Source organism: Leucoraja erinacea, chromosome 8, assembly GCF_028641065.1.
Source record: "Leucoraja erinacea ecotype New England chromosome 8, Leri_hhj_1, whole genome shotgun sequence".
NCBI classification, from domain to species: Eukaryota; Metazoa; Chordata; class Chondrichthyes; order Rajiformes; family Rajidae; genus Leucoraja; species Leucoraja erinaceus.
In genome coordinates this window covers 56,169,588-56,195,635 of record NC_073384.1, presented here as the reverse complement: position 1 = coordinate 56,195,635, position 26,048 = coordinate 56,169,588, and the positions used below count along the sequence as shown (strand labels likewise).

The following is a 26,048-nucleotide window of genomic DNA, read 5'->3' as shown; positions in this document are numbered from 1 at the left end:
TTAAAAACTAGATAGAACTAAAGAGATAGATGAAATAGAGGAAGAAAAGAAAGGAAAGAAAAACAAAAAAAAAAAAAAAAAAAAAAAAAAAAAAAAAAAAAAGAAAAAAAAGGGGGAAAGAGATAGTTAAAGAAGAATGGAAAAATTTATTAAAATAAAAAACATCGTTCGAGATATGTTCGTACATTTCAGAGTGTAGCATTTCATCCAATCTTTAGCCCGAGTGCTAGTCAGGTTCCTGTGCTGAACTATTCTGACCCTTTAAGTAATCAATAAAAGGAGACCATGTTCCAACGAATAATTCCTGTTTGTCCAACAGGGAAAATCTGATTCTTTCCACGTTTAAGGTCTCCGTCATTTCTATAATCCACATTTTGATTGTGGGGGCCGTAGGGCCTTTCCAAAATTTTAGAATTAATTTTTTTCCTGTTATTAAACTATAATCAATAAAGTTTCTTTGTGTTATTCTAAATGTTTGATTTACTTCTAATATTCTGAGTATTATTAATTTTGGATTTGGTTCCAATTGTGTGTTGGTTACTTTAGATATTATACTAAAAATATTTACCCAGAATTTTTTAATTTTTGTACAGTTTGCAAACATATGCGACAATGTAGCTTCTAAATGTTGACATTTATCACATATAGGTGAGATATGTTGAAAAATGTTATGTAATTTTGTTTTTGAATAATGTAACCTATGTATTACTTTAAATTGTATTAGAGAATGTCTGGCGTTTAGTGAACACTGATGTATGTGTTGTAAACTTTCTTCCCAAGTGTCTTTCGTTATTACTTGATTTAATTCTTTTTCCCATGTTTGTCTGTGTAAGTCCGTCGAAGGAATGTCACTGTCTAATAATATATTATATATATAAGATATTAATTTTTCTGTATTAGGATGTTTGTTCCAACATTCATCAAGAATTTCTGAGTTTCTAATTCGAAAATTTTGAGAATTCGATTTTACATAATCTCTAAGTTGAAGATATCTGAAATAATCATTTCCTCGAAGTCCATAAGTCTGTTGCAACTCCTGAAATGTCAGAAAGGTGCCTTCCTTGTAAAGTTGTCCCATATTTTTAATTCCATAATTCTTCCATTGTGCAAAACCCCCGTCTAACCATGAAGGCTTAAACAAAGGATTATTCACAATTGGAAGAAAAAGTGATACGTTATCTAATTTTAATGTCTTTTTTAATTGTTTCCAAATTCTTATAGCACTAAATATTATAGGGTTTTCCCTATAAATTTTTTTGTTTAATTTAGACGTAGCAAATAATATCGAACCAATATCAAAAGGTAGACAATCTTCCTTTTCCATTTTTAACCAGTCTGGTTGCTGGTCTATTTCTTCCAACCAAAGTTCATATTTTTAATATTAACTGCACAGAAATAAAACAAAAAGTTAGGTAAAACCAAGCCTCCATTACTTTTTGATTTACACAGGTGTCTTTTGTTTATCCTGTGATTCTTATAATCCCAGATAAAATCATTAACAATAGAGTCCAATTTAAAAAAAAAGTTTTTTGACAGGTATATCGGAATCGTCTCAAAAAGGTATAATATTTGCAGTAAAAAAATCATTTTTATGGCATTAATTTTGCCAACCATTGAAATAGGTAGTGTTTTCCAGTATTGGATATTCTTATGTAGTTTATTCAATAATGGGGGGAAATTTGCTTTAAATAATGATGTATATATCTTAGTTACATAAATACCTAGATATTTAAATTTTTCATTTACTACTTTAAATGGAAATTGTTGTATTATCTGTTTGTTATGTTCCCTTATTGGCATAATTTCACTTTTATTCCAATTTATTCTGTATCCTGAAAGTGCACCGAATTGGTTTATTAGCTTTAATAAGTTTGGGATACTAATTTCTGGTTTTGTAATGTAAATTAATACGTCATCTGCGTATAGAGAAATTTTATTCACACCACTTTCAATCTTAACTTATTTTCTTTACATTTCCTCGCGATTGCACATGGGTGCCGTCCTTAATCTGATGATCACCTCTAAGTGCCCTTGGGAATTGCACAAACTCCAATAAGAAACTTCAGCACCGTATCGATGGAATTATTTCATTTTAGCATGTTTAAGTTTAAAATTTATTATTGCCATAAGTGCCGAGGGACAGATCAGATCATACTATACATGAATCCAATCAAGTCAAATTCAAGTGCATTGGATCAGGAAAAGGGGAAGATACAGAGTGCGGATATAGTCCTCAGCATTGCACAGCAGTCAGTAAACCCTTGAATTATAGTGTCTGTGAAATGTTGATATTCTGTTTACAAATGCATTAAATCCAAGCTAAGAATAACTGAACACCCAACAGATCCTTATGCTTAAGAGCAGCACAGTGGAATTGCCAAAGCTAACTTCCCACCTATGCAAAAGTGAATTTGCTTTATCCCTGTGTGTCATTTACTTGTCATTGTTTTATTGATACAATGGAGAATTTTGCATTCATTCTCTTACTAATATATTTCTGAGGCAAATATGACATCAAATATGACATATGAGATCAGTCTGAAGAAGGGTCTCGACCCGAAACGTCACCCATACCTCCCCCCCCCCCCCCCATCGACTCCATCCATGGACCCTGACAGTCTTTTCAGGTGAGACGGAGGTTCACACACCTCCTCCAACCTTAACTACTGTATCCACTGATCCAGGTGTGGACTCCTGTATTGGCAAGACCAAGCACAGGCTCGGCGATCGTTTCGCTGATTACCTCTGCTCGGTCTGCCTAAACCTGATCTCCCAGTTGCTCAACACTTTAACTCCCCCTCCCATCACACACTGACCTTTCTGGCCTGGGCCTCTTCCATTGTCAGAGTGAGGCCCAGCATAAATTGGAGAAACAGCACCTCATACTGTATTTCAATTGGGTACTTTGCGCCCCAGCGGTATGAACATTGACTTCTCTAACTTCAAATAGACCTTGCTTTCCCTCTCTCTCCATCTCCTCCCTCTTCCCAGTTCTCCAACAAGTCGTACTGTATCCAACTACTTTGTATCTCTGTACCGCCCATTCCCCTAACATCAGTCTGAAGAAGGGTCTCAACCCGAAACGTCACCCATTCCTTCTCTCCAGAGATGCTGCCTGTCGCACTGAGTTACTCCAGCATTTTGTGTCTATTTTCAATTTAAATCGGCATCTGCAGTTCTTTCCTACACAGGACATCAAAGCTAGTGGATGTGGAGACATTTAGTTATTTATTTAGTTTATTTATTGTCACAGTGAAATGTTTTTTGTTGAGTGCTATCCAGCACGTTTAGAGTTATATATGTACACAGAGTTGTACTTCACTGAAACAGATCCTTTGGTCACCACACGCATGCACATGTATACTCATTTATGATGCCATTTTAAGTTTTAGGAATACTATCTGTTATTCCAGTCGAGATAACAATGTCAAGGAATGAACAAGAGGGCTGGACGTAATTAAATATTTTCAATTTTTATTTTTTTTATTTTGCAGAAATGGAAGATCAGTCAAACAAAAATCCGTGTAATCTCCACTTGCTTGTTCATACTGTTTGGATGTGTGTTGTTTGTGGTTATCCCTGCTATGATATTTAAACACATTGAAGGTTGGACAGCTATGGAGTCCATCTATTTTGCAGTGATCACTTTGACAACAATTGGATTTGGTGATTATGTGGCAGGTAAGAATTATCTGAAGTAATAAGTAAGTGCCAAAGGGAATCTAAGGGTCTGGCAAATGTCACGCGTCCCAACACACAATGTAAAAAATTGTACTTGTCCAGTGGAGTGATATTTTCTGTTCCCACATTAAGGCCAGCATAGTCTTCACTCCCACCTCTGGGAAACCTCTGTGTGACTAAGCGACATGCAATATTATGGTGGCAGGTGGCGTTCATGGGGGAAGATGACAAATGGAGATACAGGTCTCCGTTTTTTTCTTCTAACAGACATCATTTTTGAGAGACTTGAAAATGTCTCTTGCAGTAGAAAATATGCAGGTTGCAGAAATTGCAGCTAGTTGTGGTAAGGTAAAGGCCTGTCCCACTTGGCCGTCATTTGCGCCTCACTTATGCGTCATATGTAAAATAGGTCGATGCGTTGTGACGCACGGGTAGCGTGTGGGTAGCGCGTGACGGGCGCATGGAGCGGCGTGGAGAGGTGTGGAGTGTGTATCGCGCGGCACTCCAAGATTTCGTGCCTAACAAAATCCTCGCACGCCACCTGTGTGACGTATCGCGCATGCACGCTGACGCATTGGCGTCGCAGACTGCGTTCCGACATCTCACGTGCATCGCATGGTGACGTATGGTTATATCACCGTGCGTAACCATGCATCGCCGTGCGCTGCAGGGTATTCTAATGACGTCACGTGCACCAGACGGCATAATGACGTGTGATTTGCGAGCGACGTCGCGCGCAACGTTGCGTCAACCTATTTTACATATGAGGCGTAAGTGAGGCGCAAATGACGGCCAAGTGGGACAGGCCCTGTAGGGTGTAGTCCTGATCTTGCAACCTACCTCATTGTGGACGCTTGACATTTTCTCTGCAATTGCAATATTACAATGCTGTCAAACTATATTCTGCACTCTGGTATTTTTCTCGGTGTATCACTTGTTGTAATTGTGTACAGCTTCTTCCCCATTGTTATCAGACTACTGAAAGGTTCCTCGTAAGCTAAGAGCATAGTCCCAGTCTCTCATACTACCTCATTGTGACCTTTTGTTCTTTTTAAATCTGGATTTTCTCTGTAGTCAAAACGCTATAACACTGGCGTTTACATTTTATCAGTTGCTTCCCTCAATAAATGTATTGGAGGTGAACTCGCTTCCAATTCTCAGCATACGTCTGTAATTAACATGCATCCTTAATGTTGCTGCTTGCCCCTAACTACACCAAATAATTCATTACCTTCCATCCCATCCCTTGGCTCTCAAGTTGCACAATTTCAGATATTATTAAAATCCTTAATAAAAACCCTTTGAATATTCCCTTCATTTTACAGTTCTATATAACATGGTATTATACTTTCTTCTGAGCTTGTGAAGTTGAAAACGCTTACGGTCCCCAATCCATAATCAATTGGGATACTGTGAAAATTAGAATCAATATTAGCAATGTGATATTTCTAATTGCCCTCTCTAAGAAAGACAATCAATTTAGTGCCAATTAGCATCATGTTAGGACTTGGACTAGGTAAATATATAAGTCTCAGTGCTCGCAACAGCCATTACTATAAACCTTTGAGGCCAATACAATGCTGCAATTTTCCTCAGACCAACAATTGAAGTGTTATTGCAGCTTTTACTCACCCAGCCTGAATAAAATGACCCATATAGTTAAACTCTCATTTGCAAAAGTATTTTTGAGCCAATGTTCTCTTTTCTGTGGTTACACAAGAAAGCTGGAGAAACTCAGCGGGTGCAGCAGCATCTATGGAGCGAAGGAAATAGGCAACGTTTCGGGCCGAAACCCTTCTTCAGACTGATCGGGGGCGGGGGTGGGTGGGGACAAGAAAGGGAAAAGGAGGAGTAGCCAGAAGGCTGGGGGATGGGAGGAGACAGCAGGGGGGCTGAGGAAGGGGAGGAGACAGCAAGGACTAACAGAATTGGGAGAATTCGATGTTCATGCCCCGGGGGTGTAGACTCCCCAAACGGAATATGAGGTGCTGTTCCTCCAATTTCCGGTGCTGCTCGCTGTGGCCATGGAGGAGACCCAGGACAGAGAGGTCGAAGGCGGAGTGGGAGGGGGAGTTGAAGTGCTGAGCCACCGGGAAGTCAGCTTGGTTATTGCGGACCGAGCGGAGGTGTTCGGCGAAACGATCGCCCAACCTCCGCTTGGTCTCACCGATATAGATCTGCTGTTTCGCCGAACACCTCCGCTCGGTCCGCAATAACCAAGCTGACCTCCCGGTGGCTCAGCACTTCAACTCCCCCTCCCACTCCGCCTCCGACCTCTCTGTCCTGGGTCTCCTCCATGGCCACAGCGAGCAGCACCGGAAATTGGAGGAACAGCACCTCATATTCCGTTTGGGGAGTCTGCACCCCGGGGGCATGAACATCGAATTCTCCCAATTTTGTTAGTCCTTGCTGTCTCCTCCCCTTCCTCAGCCCCCCTGCTGTCTCCTCCCATCCCCCAGCCTTCTGGCTACTCCTCCTTTTCCCTTTCTTGTCCCCACCCACCCCCGCCCCCGATCAGTCTGAAGAAGGGTTTCGGCCCGAAACGTTCCCTATTTCCTTCGCTCCATAGATGCTGCTGCACCCGCTGAGTTTCTCCAGCTTTCTTGTGTAACCTTCTCTTTTCTGTTGTTTTGTTGCATTCTAAATAACATTTGTAGGCTACAGTTCTATTTGAACTTGAATTACATTGATTCTTTTAATATTGTTTAGGAGAGAGTTCAGATAAAGAATACCTCGACTGGTACAAACCTGCCGTGTGGTTCTGGATCCTGGTAGGACTTGCCTACTTTGCCGCAGTGCTAAGTATGATTGGAGATTGGCTTCATGTCATATCAAAAAAGACACAGGAAGAGGTGGGTTATTTGAAATGCTCTACCATATTCTGCTAATGCCATTATCATTATTAAGGCAGAAGTAAAAACTTAATTTCCAATAAAATCACATGGTGCTGATTTACATAAAAACATAGAAACATAGAAATTGGATGCAGGAGTAGGCCATTCGGCCCTTCGAGCCTGCACCACCATTCAATATGATCATGGCTGATCATCCAACTCAGTACCCTGTACCTGCCTTCTCTCCATAGCCCCTGATCCCTTTAGCCACAAGGGCCACATCTAACTCCCTCTTAAATAAAGCCAATGAACTGGCCTCAACTACCTTCTGTGGCAGAGAATTCCAGAGATTCACCACGCTCTGTGTGAAAAATGTTTTCCTCATGTCGGTCCTAAAAGATTTCCCCTTTATCCTTAAACTGTGACCCCTTGTTCTGGACTTCCCCAACATCGGGAACAATCTTCCTGCATCTAGCCTGTCCAACCCCTTTAGAATTTTGTAAGTTTCTATAAGAGCCCCCCTCAATCTTCTAAATTCTAACGAGTACAAGCCGAGTCTATCCAGCCTTTCTTCATATGAAAGTCCTGACATCCCAGGAATCAGTCTGGTGAACCTTCTCTGTACTCCCTCTATGGCAAGAATGTCTTTCCTCAGATTAGGAGACCAAAACTGTACGCAATACTCCAGGTGTGGTCCCTGTACAATTGCAGTAGAACCTCCCTGCTCCTATACTCAAATCCTTTGCTATGAAAAACAATATTATTTTATACAAATCCATTCAATTATCTTGTCACGTATGACTTTAAGTTTTTAAAAACCCCCCCCTGTAGCAGCAATAACAAAACATAAAAATATGTCTTACTTTAATCTTCCTTTTGTTCGAATATTGTTATGATGATATATGGTGGGAGTTGCCTAAATCGTGTTCACTTCATTCAGATGGAAATTGCAAAAAGACATGCTATTAATTTTACGTTCTTCTTATTAAACTAATCCATTTATAGCACGAGCATGTTAGAAAGAAAGAACGGTATAGGGCTGTTTGTCAACGGTTTGTTTTTCCGTGGCTGAGTACAGATACACAAATGCTTAACACCAAGAAATTCAACCAAAATGGAAGTGCTTCTTTTAATGCACACAGAAAAATTGTTATCATGTGGAATTTTCTGCTGTGTGCAGAATTTGAAGCTGTTTGGGGCACAGTGCAAAGGAAATGAAGTATAATAGAAGAAATAATTAAAATCGACGCATGCTCATGTGGAGCAGAGATAACATTATAGATTATTTGGTTCATACAGGCGATTCCCACCTTGTAATTCATTGGGTGTTCAAGGTGTAATTCAATGTTTCATTCGAAATACAGCCTTGATCTTTTAATTGGATCTCATGAATGCTGCAAGTGTTTCGAACACCTATGAATTGATTCTCACTATTCAAGCAACAGACCTCTGATTTGCTTATTATTGACTTAAGCAGAGCATAAGAAGCTGCTCATCGGATGTTTGTTGGATAATTTCACTTTGTGTTTCTATTACACTGAACCCTCCGCAGTAGCTTAGTTGGAATTTGTGGTTACGGGATATCTGACATCGGTGACCATTCGCTCCAACAGATTCATGCAAGCTCCTAACAAAGTTCTATTCCCTGTCTTCTGTGTTCTTGCACCTGCAACCTATTGTCTTTCAGATGTCCGTCCGTACCCCTTTCGATTCTCTCATGACTCTCACATTACCGTAGTCAATTAACCTGTCGGATGTAGACGGAAAGACGTTTACTTTCTGAGTGGTGAAAAGAAGGAATTAAATATTTAACATATATATAGCATTACGATGCCTCCAAATAATGTTTTGTTTTGCTATGTTGTATTACGGATAAAAATCACAGCCTAATTGCAGAAGGCATGATTCACATATGGCAACCATGAAAGAGAGCCAGACATTGTCAATAATCAAAGGGATAATTGTGGCCTTTCAATAGTGCTCCTCAAAATCTCTAATTCCATCCAAAGTGGGTCAGTGTCATATTTCCTCTGAAATACAGCAATTACAACAGAGCAGTAATGCAGTGAAATAGCTGCTTATGTTAAAGTGTGGGGCTTGAAAAGTACAATTCAGACCAGGAAGTAAAGTGATCAATAATTAAGGCAGACAAAATGTGTAAGAAGGAACTGCAGATGCTGGTTTACACAGAAGAAAGCCACAAAATACAGGAGTAACTCAGCGGGACAAGCAGCATCTCTAGAGAGCAGGAATGGTTGAAGTTTTGGGGTGAGACCCTTCTTCAGGCAAGAGAGAGCAAGAGAGAAAGTCCTGATTCTTATAGATCATAGATTCTACAGATTGAATGCTTAAATTCACCTCTGTCAATGCATCTTGGCATTTGCCTGAAAGAAAACACAGACTCCAGTCCAAAGAAGGGTCCCAATCTGAAATGTTGCCTGTCTATTCCTTCCACAAATGTTAGCAATGTTACAAAATTTTGAGATTTAAAAAATCAAGTCTGTAATTTATCCCATCAGATAAAGCATAAAAATAAGTTTAATTTGACACCTAATTCACTTTCATATCTCAAGTATTTTAAAAGTTATGGCCGTTTTCATACTCGGAAATTAGCATCTTGTTCCCTATTGATTTTCTATGGACATAACAAAAAAGCTGTGATCATGGACAGTCAAAAGGCCATAACCTTCTTAAAAATTAAGGGAACTGAATGAATTTTTCAGTTATCGTAGATTGAACCATTCTGAAACAAACATAAAATAATCTAACTTGGATGATCTGAAATTAAAGCATATAATTAGTTAGTTACCCAAGTGTAGCAAATTTCAAACTTCAATTACTAGATCTAAACATCTATCCATTTCTTAATAAATGATTAACGTTTTTAAATAGCCCAAGTGTCCAAATAATATTCATAAATAATTCACAATAAAACATGATTTTAAAATCTCATTTACATTAATTTATAGGCCAAATGGAAGGAATTTAGTGTTCAATTGCTGTAAATTAAAGTCCATTTTAAATCGGCTTTCTAGTGGGATCCTGTGAATGCGCTGGTTTAGAACGTTCACATTGCAGTGGATTTGTGCCCTCAAGTGCCCAGAAAAATACTGCGGGATATAAAGAGCCCAAAATTAGCTACTCGCTATAGAAAACTTTATATACAGGGTTCTTAAGAAGCCTCTTTTAATGTAAAAATAAGGTACATACCTTTAATTGTTTGCTTTATAAAACCCTGGGGCTGCGAGAGGTCGCGGGTTTAGAGAGTGATTTTTAAACTACTATTACTATTATACAAGGCCATAAAAACTAATAATACCTTTTGCGACGGGGTCTTTCAGCGATTTTTCGTTAATGATTTACTAGGCTGAACATTTTCGATTGCAACAGCCTAGTAAAAATCGCGTTTTAAACCCGCCCCCTCTAAACAGCGCCAAAATCGCGCACACGGGATGGGGCAGATTCTCAGCCACGATTCAGGTAGATTATGTAACATACCTACAAATGTTATCTGACTCGCTGAGTTTTTTCAGCACTTTTTGTTTTGCTCAAGATTCTAGCAGCGTCTGCAGATACTTGTGTCTCCAATTTGTTGGAAGGGTTTCCTTCATGTCTGGAATCTCGAAACTCACAGAGAGGTTCCATGGGGTAAATACTTATTTCAGAATAACACAGGGCCTGGGAGGAGCAAGATTGCTTCAGCGGTGCCTTAGGAATAGTTTCATCCTCAGCATAGCCTGCCCAACATCCTTTTCTCGCCACTCCATCATCAATGACCACTCTCACTTTCTCCCCAATTGCTGGACCCCCTCCACTCTGACTGTTCAATATTAAGGAACACTTCTTTAGGATCTCCATCTGTAGCTTAACAGTGAATTTCATGGCATTCCCAGTTCCTCCTATGTTTCCTCCTGAAAGTTGGTGGAAATCAAATGCTATCCTTAATTTCTTGGCCTGTGGCCATTTTAGACCCCTGATCATCTCATTAACCAGTACACCAGAGAAATCGAAGCCAGAATCTTAAATGTGAGTGGATTTCACACTTGACCTAATGCCTATTCTTTAATTTTTTTTAACATTTGAAAATGGCATCTTGACTTTAAATGTCATTCTTAAAGTAACGTCAGCATTTCCACAAATTCCCACATGATCTGTGACAAGAGCAGTCATTTTTTAAATTTTAATTGCATTTATTCCTCATGTACAGTGTATTTCTGTTACTTTTTTTGGTGTTTGTCATACAAAACATAACATGACATTTAAAAGTAGTCTTCAATCAATCTGACATCTCGCTCTGCTAAGTGGTGAAATAATTGCCTAGGGCACTTTCTCATCTTCGCCTATCATTTTATCATGATAGGTTGTCCGTTTCTTATTCTTTCATCACCTATTTCTATGTGTCCATATTACATAAAGTTATAGGATTTTGTTGATTTGCCTATCAGTTGCTAAGGAAGGATAAGAACAAGACAGTTAATCTACTTCAGTGTCAGTGGAGCGTCAATTATTTAAATGTTATGCAAAATATTAGTATTCATCACGTATTGCATAGTGATAAATTTGAATTAATTATCTGAGTTTTTGGGCAGAAATAAAACAATGGAATGATAGCGTACGGTTCAAAATATTGAGGACAAACATTTTGCTGATATATTGTGAAATGCATACAATTAATAAATTAGATTGCAGCATAAATCTTCATTAGATGCTCTTTGTATTTTTGTAATTAAACTGAATTTGTTGTTCAGTTCCTCAGTGCATTTGCATGTCAAATCATTAAAATCACTTTGCAGAATGAAGCCCCTCGTCCCTTCTCACCCCCACCCCTTATGGCTGTGGTAAGGCCTTCAATTTCCCATTTCATAATAGTTTTATCATATTAATTTGATTTTTTTTCAAAGACATTTTATTCCTCAGCCGCAATAACTGTACTCAAAGTTCTTCATGCTTCAGTAATTATTTTATGGAAATATTTGTTTTGATCTCCACTGTCAGGCAGAACTATAATGGAATTGTAGATTTTTTTTAATAGTGTTCTGGGATTAAACTGTGGTGTATAGTTGAGAATGAATTGTGGCTGGGATTCAATCTCTGTGGTTCTCTGTACATACACAGTAGTGCCGATAGTCTCTGAATGGCACTCAACTGATTTATGAGCACCTCATATTTCGCTTTACAATCCAGCATAGTTTACAATCGAGTGGCATCAATGTGATTTCTTTAACTTCAAGATACCCTTGCATTCCCTCGCTCTCCCTCCCTGTCACAACCTTGTTGTCCTACTAGTTTCACTGATGTCCTGCTTCGTTTGACTGTTTGTATCTACTCATTATCACCTACTACACAGCCAACAATTGACCATTGTGGGCTCTACATTTCCTTGATCATCGTTGCTGGCTTAAATATGTCATGTTCATACCTTTCATTCGTTTTTCTTTGTACCTTTTTTTATCTCTAGTTTTCCTCCCCCCTGACTCTCAGTCTGAAGAAGGTTCTCGACCCGAAACGTCACCTATTCCTTTTCTCCAGAGATGCTGCCTGACCTGCTGATTTACTCCAGCATCTTGTGTCTATCTACTTTTGTACAGTGCAGGTCACACTATGATAATCATGTGTGAATACAAGGAGCAAGCCCTCCTCTGGAGTTCACTTGAATCACCCTCGGAGCTTCAATGTCTCTGGAGATTTCTTGCCTTCGTGATCATGGACCTGTTGGTCTGCAGATGTGACCCCAGCCAAAAGTGTGGAAGTATAATGGAGGAGGGGAAGAGAGCAACTAGTCAGGAGAGCCTGTTTATAGAGGGCTGTTCCTGCCTTAACATGTTATATAGAGATTTGAACAAATTTTCCTTCACCTGTCCTTGGGAGACTTTAAAGATCACTCCTAACAGGCAGCATCTGTAGTCTCTACCGCTGCAGCCCTGTGGCACTGCTAAGGTTGAAGGAATAGGTGATGTAAGGCTGTAGAAGTAAGTGATATAAGGTTATGTAAGTGGATTATTTAAGGCTATTCTGTAATGGTATTACTCTATTGAATTTTCACACAGAAACAAGCTGCAGGAGGAGCTGGTTGAGGCAGGTAGTATAGGGACATTTAGGAAGCATTTGGACAGGTGCATGGATAGGATAGATTTAGAGCGATGTGGGCCAAATGCAGGCTGGTGGGACTAGTGCAGATGGGACATGTTGATCGTTGTGGGCAAATTGGGATGAAGGACCTGTTTCCACACTGTATGACTCTAATGAGGGTCTTTCCCCATGAAGTCTCGCAGAATGCCTGGGTCGAGCATATCTCACTATTGATGCATCAGTATCCCACAAGATATACCATAATTTCCAGCATTGGTTGGATTCATTGGACCATCTCCATCTAAGCATTGGCAGGAATGTTTGAGCTATTGCAAAGGATTCTTGAAAGAGCTTGTAACTAAGTGCAGCATGGGAAGAGAATGGTTACCACCCCATAAGCACTCAATTCCTTCAACTAACAACATTGAGTCAAACGGGTGCAGGTTTTGAATTTGTGCAAATTTGAATTTCTAGACTGTGGGTAGAAAAGAAACATTGTTAAGGTAATATATGTTTGTTTTGATTCTAGGTTGGAGAGATGAGAGCTCATGCAGCTGAATGGACAGCCACAGTCACTGCAGATTTAAAGGAGACACGCAGAAGATTGAGTGTGGATATTTATGACAAGTTTCAAAGGGCTGCATCCATCAAAAGAAAACTGTCCTCGGAGCTGGGGGGACAACAAATGCAAGAATTAACTCCCAGCAAGAGAACATTGTCTGTTAATCTAACTGATGGAATGGATACATTGCCTACTTTGTCCAAAAATGGTGGTCTTTATCTTAATGGATTGAGTTCACAGTTTTCTAATGAAGATATCTCAGTTATTGAAGACATCAACCAACAAGCATGAACAATAATTAACAAATGAACAGTATTTGAAACCAAATAAAAACATTTTTTTTGAAGGTCAAAAGACAATTTCCCTCAGAGAAATCATCATCAGATAAAATCTTTATTAAAATCATTAGGTTGAAAGTTGACGGTGCTGTGAAAGAATGTAGTTTGGAGTTCATTCACTTCAACATGTATATTTGACCCAACTTCAATTTTGATCTGTAAATTGCTTTATACCAACGGATATTTCTAATCACTGCCTTAACTTTTGGCAGATGCAGACCTTGGCATTTATGTGCTTTCAATGTCTGTACAGTTTATCTGGTTTATTGTTGTTTTCTACTCACAGTGGATTGTAGAGGAAACATCTGAAGAATCTGGGTCGAACCTGAGCTTCAAGAACATCAAAACAACAACCTACGTTTAGATAGACTGCAGTTACAAGAGTTTCTCTAAGAGTCTTTGATAAATAAAGTAAATCACATGGATACCTTTTAAGATTTGCACATTGCATATTTACAAGGGAACTTTCAGCAAAGTATTGACATTTACTAAAAAAAATCCAGGATGAAGTCCAGCATATTCAGAATTAATTTTATAATGGCTTATTGGTTTTGCTAAGAAAGGTTAAATTAGAAAATGTATTATTTCACAATATTTTAACATTTAAAATATAATTATGCATAAGGTTTATTTGAATTTACTATAAAGAATGAATTTAATATTTATCTGTTTGACATCTATGGTATGCTATTATATCTCACCAAATCATTTTTTCTCACATCATTTCTTAGTTGTCTTACATATCAAGGTATTATTTTCACAAATCTTATACCATAGGGTAAAGGTAATAGTTGGTTATGGATATTAAATATGTTCCTGAAAAGCATTCCACAAAACAATAGATGTTGACAAAAACTTACATTAAGACTATTCCCTGTTTATATACTTTTTTTAAATTCACTTGACAAAATCTAAATTGTTTGGGAACAATTTGCATTTTTTAATAATGCTCGCATAGGGCATGGGAGAGAAAATAATTCCTTTGTGCTATGTGTTATATATGATCTTGTCATGAGTTTTCTTCCATGGGGAAGTTCAAGTCCAACAAAAAGGAGAACGTTACTTCTAATCTCCAGGACTGGATGAGCTCAAGTAAGTAAGTAAGTAAGTTTATTGGCTAAGTATTCACATACAAGGAATTTGCCTTGGTGCTCTGCCCACAAGTAACAACATGACATACAGTGACAGTTACGAATGACTCATAAAACACTAAACATTAATAATAATAAAACATTCATGATAAAACACCATTGATCAAGCATGTGAACCAACAAAATACCAGATCAAAAGGAGGCTACAGATTGAGTAGAGCAACTACTCGTGGATAAAAACTGTTTTTATGTCTGGCTGTGGCAGCTTTGACAATCTGGAGTCGCCTTCCAGAGGGAAGTGATTCAAAGAGTTTGTGGCCAAGGTGAGAGGGGTCAGAGATGATCTTGCCCGCTCGCTTCCAGGTCCTTGCAGTGTGCAGTTTATCAATGGAGGGAAGGTTGCAACCAATAACCTTCTCTGCTGATCAGACGATTCGCTGCAGCCTCCGGGTGTCGTGCTTGGTGGCTGAGCCAAACCAGACCATGATGGAGAAGGTGAGAACAGACTCTACGATGGCCGTGTAGATTTGGACCATAATTGCCTGTGGCAGATTTTGCTTCCTCAGCTGTCGTAGGAAGTACATCCTCTGTTGTGCCTTTTTGACTGTGGAGTCGATGGTAGCCCCCCACTTAAGGTCCTTGGAGATGATGGTTCCCGGGAACTTAAAAGACTCCATAGATGTGACTGTGGTGTTGTTGATGGTGAGTGGGGTGAGGGGAGGGGGAGCTCTCCTAAAGTCTACAATCAATTCCACTGTCTTAAGAGCATTGAGCTCTAGGTTGTTGCTACGGCACCAGGACGCCAGCTGTGTCACTTCCTGTCTATAGGCAGGTTCCTCCCCATCCTGGATCTAGATCATATTATCCGCAAAATTGAGAAGCTTGAGAGAGGTGTCTGTGGAGGTGCAGCCATTGGTGTAGTGAGAGAGAGGATGCTCCTATGCTGGGTGTTTGCGGGTCTGAGATGTGCTTTCCCAGCCTCACATGCTGATTCCTGTCTGTCAGGAAGTTGGTGATCCACTGGCAGAGGGGTTCAGGCACAGTCAACTCAGAAAGTTTGGAGTGTGGTAGTTCTGGCACAATGATGTTGAATGCAGAGCTAAAATCAACAAACAGGATCCTCGCATATGTCCCCTGGTGGTCTAGGTGCTGTAGGATGAAGTGCAGGCCCAGGTTGACTGCATCATCCACAGATCTATTGGCCCGATTTGCAAAATGCAGAGGGTCCAGCAGGAAGTTTGTGATATTTTTCAGCTTGGCCAGCACAAGCCTTTCAAGTGTCTTCATGACTACAGAGGTCAGTGCAACAGACCTGTAGTCATTAAGACAAGTAATCCTTGGCTTTTTGGGTACAGGGACAATAGTGGAGACTTTGAAGCAGGCAGGGACAGTACATGTTTTCAGAGACTGGTTAAAAATGTCTGTATAGACCGGTGCCAGTTGTTCGGCACAGAGCTTCAAAGTCGAGGGAAAAACATTGTCAGGTCCTGGAGATTTCCAGCCCTTTTGTCCTCTGAAAAGCCTCTCCACCTCCTCAATTTTTATTGTTGATATTGGATAAGTTATGTTGTGCAGCACAGAGGGTGTGGGTGATTGGATGCAAATTGGATGAAAAGTAACATTTCCAATCCACCCACAGTCTGAAGCAAACTGATTATAATGTAAAGGAAAGAACTTTGGTCTGAAGAAGGGTCTCGACCCGAAGCGCCGCCCATTTCTTCTCTCCCGAGATGCTGCCTGTCCCGCTGAATTACTCCAGCATTTTGTGTCTACCTTTGATTATAATGTAAGATGGTCTTGAGGCAGAAAACCAAATGGCTACCAGTGTCACGGCAAGTTGGGCAACCAATCATGCAGGTCATGGATGGGGAGCCAATATACTCACAAGAGACAGGCCAGAGGGCAGTTAACTAGTTTGCACACTGGAGGCTATTAATCTCCTGAATTGCACACAATCGCCAAACCTCGTGTCAATATATTTTTTCCATGCCACAAATTCCACCTCATTCTCAACGATCCATCATTCTCCACTATCTCTCCGTCTCAAGCGCTTTCTCTCATCTCCTCTTCTACTATAAGATCTCACCTCTATTCCAATCCTTAATTGCCCAATTGCCCCAATCCTCAACCATGGTCTCTCCAAATAAATCATTACCTCAAATCTTCTACAAAGATCAAAATATTTCATCTCCCAGGTCTTGCTGACTGTTATGTTTCCTTCCTTACTGCTCCTTGGCTGTGGCATAAACAATCTTTCCCAACAAGTAGGAAGTCTGTCCAACAGATTGCTACAATTGTACAGTTGACTGTACAATTTCACAAACATCTTTCAATTTCAAAGTTTGTCTCCAAAAAGAGTATTGCTACCCCCATTCTCCTCTTCTCCTGCTCAACTACAACCTCAATCAAGAAAGTGAATGGTGTTGGTATTCAGAATGACCTGGGTGCCATTAGTCATCTGAAAGTTTATGTGCAACAAGCAATTAAAAAAGCAGTTTGCATGTTGACCTTTAATACAAGGGAGAGTGATACAAGATCAAATATACTGAGATTGTATGAACCCCCAAAGAGACTACACCTGAAATATTTTATGTAGGAAGGAACTGCAGATCCTGGTTTGCACCGAAGATAGGCGCAAAATGCAGCCTCAGCGGAACAGGCAGCATCTCTGAATAGAAGGAATGGGTGATGTTTTGGGCAGAGACCCTTCTTCAGTCTTCAGTTACACCATCATTCTGTGTCTATCCTGAAATATTTTATATAGGTTTGCTCTAACATATACATTTTATAAAATGAGTGCAGATGGATTTTGGGGATTGTTACATACACTACCTGTCATCCGAATGTTTGAATAACAATGTTCACTTTTTAGCTAAGAAGAAGAAAATTCAATTTATTGATCAAAAGATGCTTCTGTAACAGAGAATGCAAATGTCTATTTACACACACCCATTTGTGTTAACCATTTATGTTAATGTGAAGTTTTTTCAATTTATACAGCCAATGAAGTTATAATGTAAATCCAAATTGAATTTGGAGTCAGGGTCAAGGTCGACCCTCACAATTGAAATTATTGAGGTCGCTGGAAAGGGATTTTTATGCTGCTCTATTTATGAGTTCATTTGGCTCTGCATTATTGATTTTTACTGCATAAGTTTAGAGTTTGTGCAAAGCTGTAAATCATTTCACAACAGATCATAATAACTCATGATTGGCTCTGAATCTAATTGTTTTCAGAAGTGCCCGGAATAGAAACCTTATACAATTAAGGAAATAAATTGCATTTTAATAGCAAATTTCAAGATGTCCTGAAGCAGTTAACAACCAGTGAAAAATACTGAACTTATTGGTGTGCAATCACTGTTTGAAATACAGTTAACATTAAGTGTATAAACAACAGTTGAACAATCTCCAGACATTCTGTTTTAGTGCTGTTGATTGGTGTTGAATGGTCAGGAAGGAAGAGATAATTTTACTGCTTTTTTTCCATGTAGTTTCATCGCGTCACTTGCATCCATTAAAGAAAATAGGTGTGGACTTAATTTAACATTTCATCTGAAATGCAGTGACCCAGACTATGTACTAGCCCCTTGTACTGCACCGAAATGGCAATCTAGACTTTTGTACTGAAGTCCCAGAGTGGCAGATGAACCCATGCCACTTGGAATTATGCTATGCCTTATTTTCAGGCTACAATAACCCCCAGGTTTTCTTCGTTCTGTAAGATGTTTCAGTTCCATTTTTATGCTTTATTCCACAAATTTAATAATTTCCTAGTCTTTTTACAAACCATGTTTCTCGGGGTATCTAAATCTAAATTGTATTAGTTATTTAAGTTATGACATCGGATGGAAGCTGCAAACCCAAATCTCATTGCACTTATGTGCTATGACAATAACATATATTATTATTATTATGAATCACATTCACCACATTATCATGAGACTTGTTAGAACCCTTAATATCCAACCCTGAGCAACGATGCAATGGAATTCCAATTTCTTTGACCATCTACTAATTTGTAAGGATCGTGAATTTTGGAAATCTGTATCTAGTTTTCAATGTAGGCACATGGGAGGCACTGAAGAAAAGTTTCCATCCATATGGTTCTCAATCCCTTGCAAGTGGAATAATGCGTATAAGGTAACAAAAGTAAATGCAATTAAAAGTCATATTCACAACCAAAGAATGAGTAATGAAGTTCAATAGAACCATAGAAGAGGGACTGTAGGGTTGCTGCACAACTTGGTTGGGGAACAGCTCTGCCCAAGACCACGAGAAATTGTGGAAAGCTGTAATGTAGTCCAGACCATCACACAGACCAGACTCCACTTCATGCTGCCTCACAAAGCAGCCAACATAATCAAAGACTTGTCCAGCCCCAGTCATTCATTCTTCTGCCTGCCCCAAATGGCAGAAATAAAGAAGTTTGAAAGCACACACCACCAGGCTCAGGAATAGCATCTTCCTCTCTGTTATGAGGCTTATGAATGGCCTTTCCATAAGCTAGGGTGATTCACCTCTATTGGAGCCTTTGGACTTTGTCGATTGAACTGATGGGAACTATATTCTGCACCCTGTATCTTCCTCTTTGCCCAACATGTTTTACTTGAGTTTAATTTGATTGTATTTATCTGTAGTATTATCTGATCTGATCTGATTGGATAGCATACAAAACAATACTTTTCATTGTGTCTTGGTACACATGACAATAATAAACCTAAAATCTAACATATATCAGTTTGCAGGATATATCATTTGAAAGTTAATTGCTTAATACATAAATATTTAAAATAAAGTTCTTCAAGTACTGAACATAGAGTACCAATAGTCTGGGAAGTTGTGCATATCGTTAACTTTATTTTCATTTAATGTTGAAATATTTTCTAATTTCTTCAGGTCAGTAAACATTGGGACATTGTGTTCCAAAATAACTGAAATATTTTGTTGTTTATGTTAGGATTGAAGTTCATCCTCAACTGCTAAACACTAAAGATGATAATAATCTGTTTCCAATATAATTGAATTGAATTTCAAAAAATGAAGCACAACAGGCAGTTCCTATTATGCTTGTACAGACTGAGGACAAATCTCTAGCTCAATATTTATGGCGATTGGGATACAGGGGAATAAAATAACTTGTTTTTAACCCTACTATTCACTCGGGTTTCTGCAAATGGAAGAGAAATAATATTTAACATGGTATTTGTGTTGTATTCTAGTTTTCAGCAACAACTTAACTCATGAAATTTGCTAGAAAGTAAAAGGTGTTTGCCAAAACCTTTCTTCTGATGGTTGAAACCAGTGGCTCTGATAAATTTGGAAGCGCCATTGCGACCATTGTGTTAACATATTTGTTCCAAACCCAGGAATAACAAGACCAAACACATTTATGTAACACATTTAAAAGCAAAGGTTTTCATAGGTGCAATCAAAGAAGAATAGGTGGGGAGCTGAAATAGTAAATGGGTGATCATGGAGATCTTCGGAATCCACCATTGACACATATTATTCTGTTTTGCTTTTAATTGGGCAATTGTATTCCTACTCTCTGCAAATAAGTATAACACGTCATTAATTCAAGCAGACATTCAGGACCTCATCAGTATCAACTTTGCCTGCCTGGTAGAGAAGACAGCTATTGGAATTTATTTAAATTTTCAATGTATTTTTGGTAAATTGCATCCAACAAATTGGACTAATCTGCTTAAATGGGCTATCATTTGATGCTCTTCCAACCAACACCCTGATCTGCACTGTAAGATTCATCCCGATAGATTACATTCTTCTTATCGAGTCTACACACAAGATTAGAAGTAGTTCAGCCAGAGCTGAACACACTTCTCGGCATCTGCATACAATGGTGTCTGTCTTGAGCTTCTCGTGCTTCTTGTGCGTGATGGTGGAAAGATTGGTGGAAACGTGAATGCTCTTTCCTTGACCCCTATGGATTCCATTAATTGGTGTGAAATTGATAAGGCCCAATGTCATCAATGAACAAATATATTGTGGAGCAGCACATTTTTTGCAGACTAGGTTTGATTTTACGATATAAAGGTTAATTATGTAGTTCATTTTACAGTGAACTGAAATGTATGTAACACGATCAATATTTATCTTAAGTGATTTGTGTTGTAATTATAAACCATTGAGCTGGTATATTTAAACTGGCCTTTCATTTGAAAAATTGGTTAAATATAAGCATGAAATAAAATATTAAATTAATTTTCTGAGAATTATAGTTCATTCTTTCATCAAGGGAGGATTCCATTTCAGTTTTTGAGTCAAAATGATCCAACATTTAATGTTTAATCAGCATTAAAATTATTATAAATTGTAAACTGATGTCATCACTTGGTGTGAAATATTGTTTTGATATATTGATTATGGAAAAATAGGGATACTTTCATGTTCAACTATTTAAAGATGCATTGTTAATAGTTGACTGTCTTTCATCCTCAAGCGTTTAAGTTTATGGTAATTGAACCATTTTCATTATGTATGGCTTCTTTGGTATAGTATACCTGAATGATCAATGGCTGTTTAGATTTAATCTCAAAATGTTTTCATTCTCTGCCCTTCAGGATTAAACAAAACCACTTTGAACTAACAGGCAATGACTGGTTAAGTTGCTTTCTTTAATGTTTCCTTCACTCACAATCATTATTCGAAATATGAAACTCTGATCTGGTTACACTTGCATAAGGTTAGTTTAGAGATACAGCGCAGAAACAGGCCCTTTGGCCCATCGAGTCCACGCCGACCAGCGATCCCCGTACACTAATACTATCCTACACACGAGGGACAATTTTTGCCAAAGCCAATTAACCTACAAACCTGTATGACTTTGGAGTGTGGGAGGAAACTGGAGCACCCAGAGAAAACCCACACAGATAGATATAGATATGCCATTTATTGTCACTATACATGTACAGTGAAACTGAAAGCTGCTCGTACTCAGTGCATACATACAATTTAGCACAAAAAACAAGAAACAGAAAAAACAAAAAACAGAAGGGAGATGGGGGGTGGAATAGGTGCACAAATTCTGCGGCGCTACATACATATATACATATATACAGATGGAAGTCCGTGTTGGGCGGTGTAGTCAGTGCATGTGTGAATTTGAATTTATAGTAGATATAATTCTCGGAAAGCAACTATTCCTGAGTCTGTTTGTCCTGGATTTGATGCACCTATAGCGCCTTCCAGAGGGCAGCAGGTCGAACAGTCCAAACGCAGGATGGGAGCTGTCTTTGATGATCTTCTTTGCCCTGCTAAGGCAGTGGGAGGTGTAGATGTCCATCAGGGAGGGGAGAGGGCAGCCAATGATCCTCTGCGCTGTCCTGGTTACCCTCTGAAGCCTCTCCCTGTCTGCCATGGTGCAGCTGCCATACCATGCTGTAATGCAGTATGTCAGCAGGCTCTCGATGGACGAGCGGTAGAAGGTCAGCAGCAGGTTAGAGTCCAGGTTGTGCTTCCTGAGGACCCTCAGGAAGTGCAGCCGCTGCTGAGCCTTCTTGATGACCGCTGTCATGTTGTCCGTCCAGGTGATGTCAGCCGCGATATGGACGCCGAGAAACCGGAAGGTGTTGACCCTCTCCACACACTCGCCGTTGATGTGTAGGGGGGCTAAGTCGGTGCTGTGCCTCCTGAAGTCGACAATGAGCTCTTTTGTTTTCCTGGTGTTCAGAGCCAGATTGTTTTCTGAGCACCAGGTTGTCAACTTCAGGACTTCCTCTCTGTAGGCTGCCTCGTCTCCCTTCGAAATAAGTCCGACCACAGTAGTGTCGTCAGCAAATTTGACGATGCGGTTGTTGTTGTGGACCGGACTACAGTCGTAGGTGTAGAGACAGTATAAGAGGGGGCTTAGCACACAGCCCTGTGGGGAACCGGTACTCAACCTGCGAGTGGAGGAGAGGTGGGGGCCGAGTCTCACAGTCTGGGGCCGGTTGGTGAGGAAATCCTTTATCCAGGCACATGTGACAGTGGGGAGGCCGAGAGTGACCAGTTTACCAATGAGAATGTCCGGAATGATTGTATTAAAGGCTGAACTAAAATCCACAAAGAGCATCCGGACGTAGCTCTGCCCCTGCTCCAGATGGCTCAGCACAGAGTGGAGAGCTACGGTGATGGCGTCTTCTGTGGATCTGTTTTGGCGATAGGCGAATTGGTGGGGGTCGAGGTCTGGTGGTAGATAGTCCTTGATGTGCTGGAGGACCAATCTCTCGAAGCACTTCGTGATTACCGGAGTGAGGGCCACAGGACGGTAGTCATTAAGGCTGGTGATGGTAGACTTCTTCGGCACAGGGACGATTGTGGCTGATTTTAGGCAGGACGGAATAACTGCCTGGGCCAGGGAGAGGTTGAAAATTCTGGTGAAGATGGCAGTGAGCTGGTGGGCGCACGCTTTGAGCACCTTACCAGGTACTCCATCTGGGCCGGTAGCCTTCTTGGGGTTCACTGCCAGGAGCACCCGTCTGACATCGTGTTCCCTGACAGTGAGTGGAGTAGTACAGGAGCTAGGTGAGGGTGGAAACAGGGCTGTAGCAGGTGAGTGCTGCTGTTGTGATGTTTCAAAGCGGGAGAAGAAGCAATTTAGCTTTTCTGCCAGCGGCGCACTTAGGTCTTCTGACTTTGTGGCACAGCCTCTGTAGTTGGTAATGTCTTGTATGCCCCGCCATACCTCCCGTGTATTATTGCTGGACAAGTGGGACTCTATGCTCCTCTTATGGTCCGCCTTGGCTTTTTTAATACCACTTTTCAGATCGGCTCGAGCAGCCCTGTACAGAGCTCTGTCACCTGACCTGAAGGCAGCATCGCGGGCTCTGGTGAGAACACGGAGAACGTACAAACTCACGGGGTGAACACACAAACAAACAAATAAAATGATATCAAAATCTATTAGAAAACTGTAGCTAGATGAAGAGAACTTTGTTTTGACCAAGAACAAATGCAGAAGAGATAGAAACTTAAGCCAATAAAAGTGACTAGAACTTGTGTGAAGATAGAAATAGATACTGTAGCTTCCAGGCTGAGGCCCCAAAATAACTCATAACAGAGTTTTATTCCAACTTCCTTGAATTAGACTCCCTCAATTTAACACCATATTGAACTGTCATTCATAAGGTAAAGACTCAGTTTGCCATATGAGTTGCTCTACACCGGAGAGTAGGAGACACTGGTTACTCCACACTAGATAGCAGGGCCTATGAGAGGGGGGGTGCAGGGGTTACATCGTAACCGGGCCCGGGGTCCAAAAGGGGGTGAAATCTCAGAAAATGTTTGCATATATTTTGTGAAGACTAGGCATTCACATTTTGTGTGAGCCTATATAGTTTTATGTATCGCAATTTGTAGAAATTATGATCCATAAAAAAAGCAGGGTATTTTAACGAGCGGGTGTGTGGTCGGGCAACCTGATTAAAAGAGGGGGAAGGGAAGGACCCATCACTATTTATGGATCTACCCTGTAGGAGGGGGGGAGCACTAGGGCCCAGCAGAGTCATCACTACTGTTGGGTCTTGTCTGTAAGAGGGGGGGGAGGGGGGGCACTAGGACCCAGCAGAGTCAGACCACTTGCTGTCTGCATCGTGGAGGTTGAAGGGCCTGTCCCACATACGCGTCCTTGGCTCGCAAATTACGCGACCTTGTGGTGGCTTGAGGCGTATGGGCACAGTATGGCCGCTCAGGGCCGGTCCCACTTAGAAGCGCGGTGGGGTATGTAGTTGTGCGGGGCCGGCCCCGACATCGCGCGGGGCTCCGAAATTCTTGCAGTGAACAAAATCTTCGCACGCCAACGGCCTGTCGCGGAACTGACGGCCAAAGTGGGACAGGCCCAAGACCGTGGCGTGACGCAATGTCTCACCTTCAACAGCAGCAGAAGCAGGAAAACGATCGCTGAACTCGGCCTGGGGCTCACGGCCGTTGCGGTCCGGATCCGCCCCCACTTCTACTCCCAGAGCGGGGCCAAAAAAATTGAAGATAGACACAAAATGCAGGAGTAACTTCGTGGGAACGGCAGCATCTCTGGAGAGAAGCAATGGGTGACGTTTCGGGTCAAGACCCTTCTTTTCAGACTGAAGAAGAGTCTCGACACGAAACGTCACCCATTCCTTCTCTCCAGAGATGCTGCCTGTCCCGCTGAGTTACTCCTGCTTTTTGTGTCTATGATAGGTTATAAGCACCCACTGAAGTACTGAAAATCACAAATTGCAGAGTTACCATTTCTGGGATCTTCCACTGGAATGTTAACAAGTTTCTCTTTCCACAGATGCTGCCTGACCGGCTAGATATTTCCAGCATTTTCTGTGTTTATACCACTCAAATGGTAATGTGCTGACTTAGAATAATTTTATGTGATTGAATATTCGTTAAATGAATTAAATGAATAGGCTTTAATTGTCTGTGTCAAATGCATTTGATATCTTGAATTCCTGTATAGCTTTGATACAGATAATCTTCTGACACAGACAAATACCTATGTTAGTAGATGCAAAAAAATGCAGCAATTATTGAAGTCTTTAGAAAAGTAATAAACTGGAATAAAATTAAGAAATGTTAGGAAATAACTTGAATCATTAACTATTTATTTTTCTAAGTACCTGATTGACTTGTTGAACATTTCTAGCACTTACTTTAGATTTTCAAATGATTAAATGGTTGGCAAAGACAGATTCTGATATACAAACATTGAGGCAGGGCATGGTTTCTGTGGCCAAATCTTAGAACAGTGCAATACTCTAACGTGCAGTCAGTGCCATATGGATTAGTAAAGGGCCTGTCCCACGAGCATGCAACCTGCATGTGGCAAGCGCAACCAAATCGGAAGCGGGGGCCGCGCGGAGATCGTGTGAGTGACGTGAAGTTTAAGCGACGGCCGCGTAATGTATGGCATCAAGACGCTGCGTACGGCGTCGGGATGCTGCGTACGGCGTCGAGATGCTGCGCATGCCCGTCGAGGCGGTGCATATGGCGTCGAGCGGCGGTTGCCGCGCGGAATTTTTGAACGGTCAGTTTTTCGGAACCCCACGCGATGTCGGGCCAGCTCTGCACAACTCCGTACGGCTCAAGCGACCACGTTAGGTTGCGCTTGTCGCATGCTGGTGGGACAGGCCCTTTACTCTCCTAATTGCACTACCATGCACAATGTAGCCTATGTAAATAAATCAAATGCAATTAATGCAATACCATTAAAGTTCTATGCATGAGGACCATCTGAAAAAGAATCTTGAACAGACATGGGCACATCTCATAGAGCTCTCTGGGCTTTCTGTGTGTTCATCACACTGTAACTTCATTGTGGATCAAAAGCACACATGTGAATATTCAATCACATGGCACCTGGAAACAGCAAACTGTTACCAGCAACTGCTCCCCCTGCAGCTGCCACCACAACTCTGTGCCTGATGATTTAGAGACTCGTTGGATTGTTTCCTACAGCTATTGACGGGAACTATCCGTGAAACCAAAA

At 40.6% G+C, this 26,048-nt stretch overlaps 1 protein-coding gene across 2 annotated transcripts in view; it reads left to right on the top strand.

Moving 5' to 3' along the window:
* kcnk2a (potassium channel, subfamily K, member 2a) overlaps window positions 1–13,913 on the top strand; it is a 115,923-nt gene extending 102,010 nt beyond the window's left edge. For both annotated transcript variants that reach the window (XM_055639742.1, XM_055639741.1), the window contains exons 5-7: window positions 3,495–3,681; window positions 6,391–6,533; window positions 13,114–13,913. In XM_055639742.1, coding sequence (XP_055495717.1) covers window positions 3,495–3,681; window positions 6,391–6,533; window positions 13,114–13,437 — 654 coding nt within the window. In that variant the 3' untranslated portion in view covers window positions 13,438–13,913. The remainder of the gene's footprint in view (window positions 1–3,494; window positions 3,682–6,390; window positions 6,534–13,113) is intronic.
* Window positions 13,914–26,048: the final 12,135 nt, after the last annotated feature.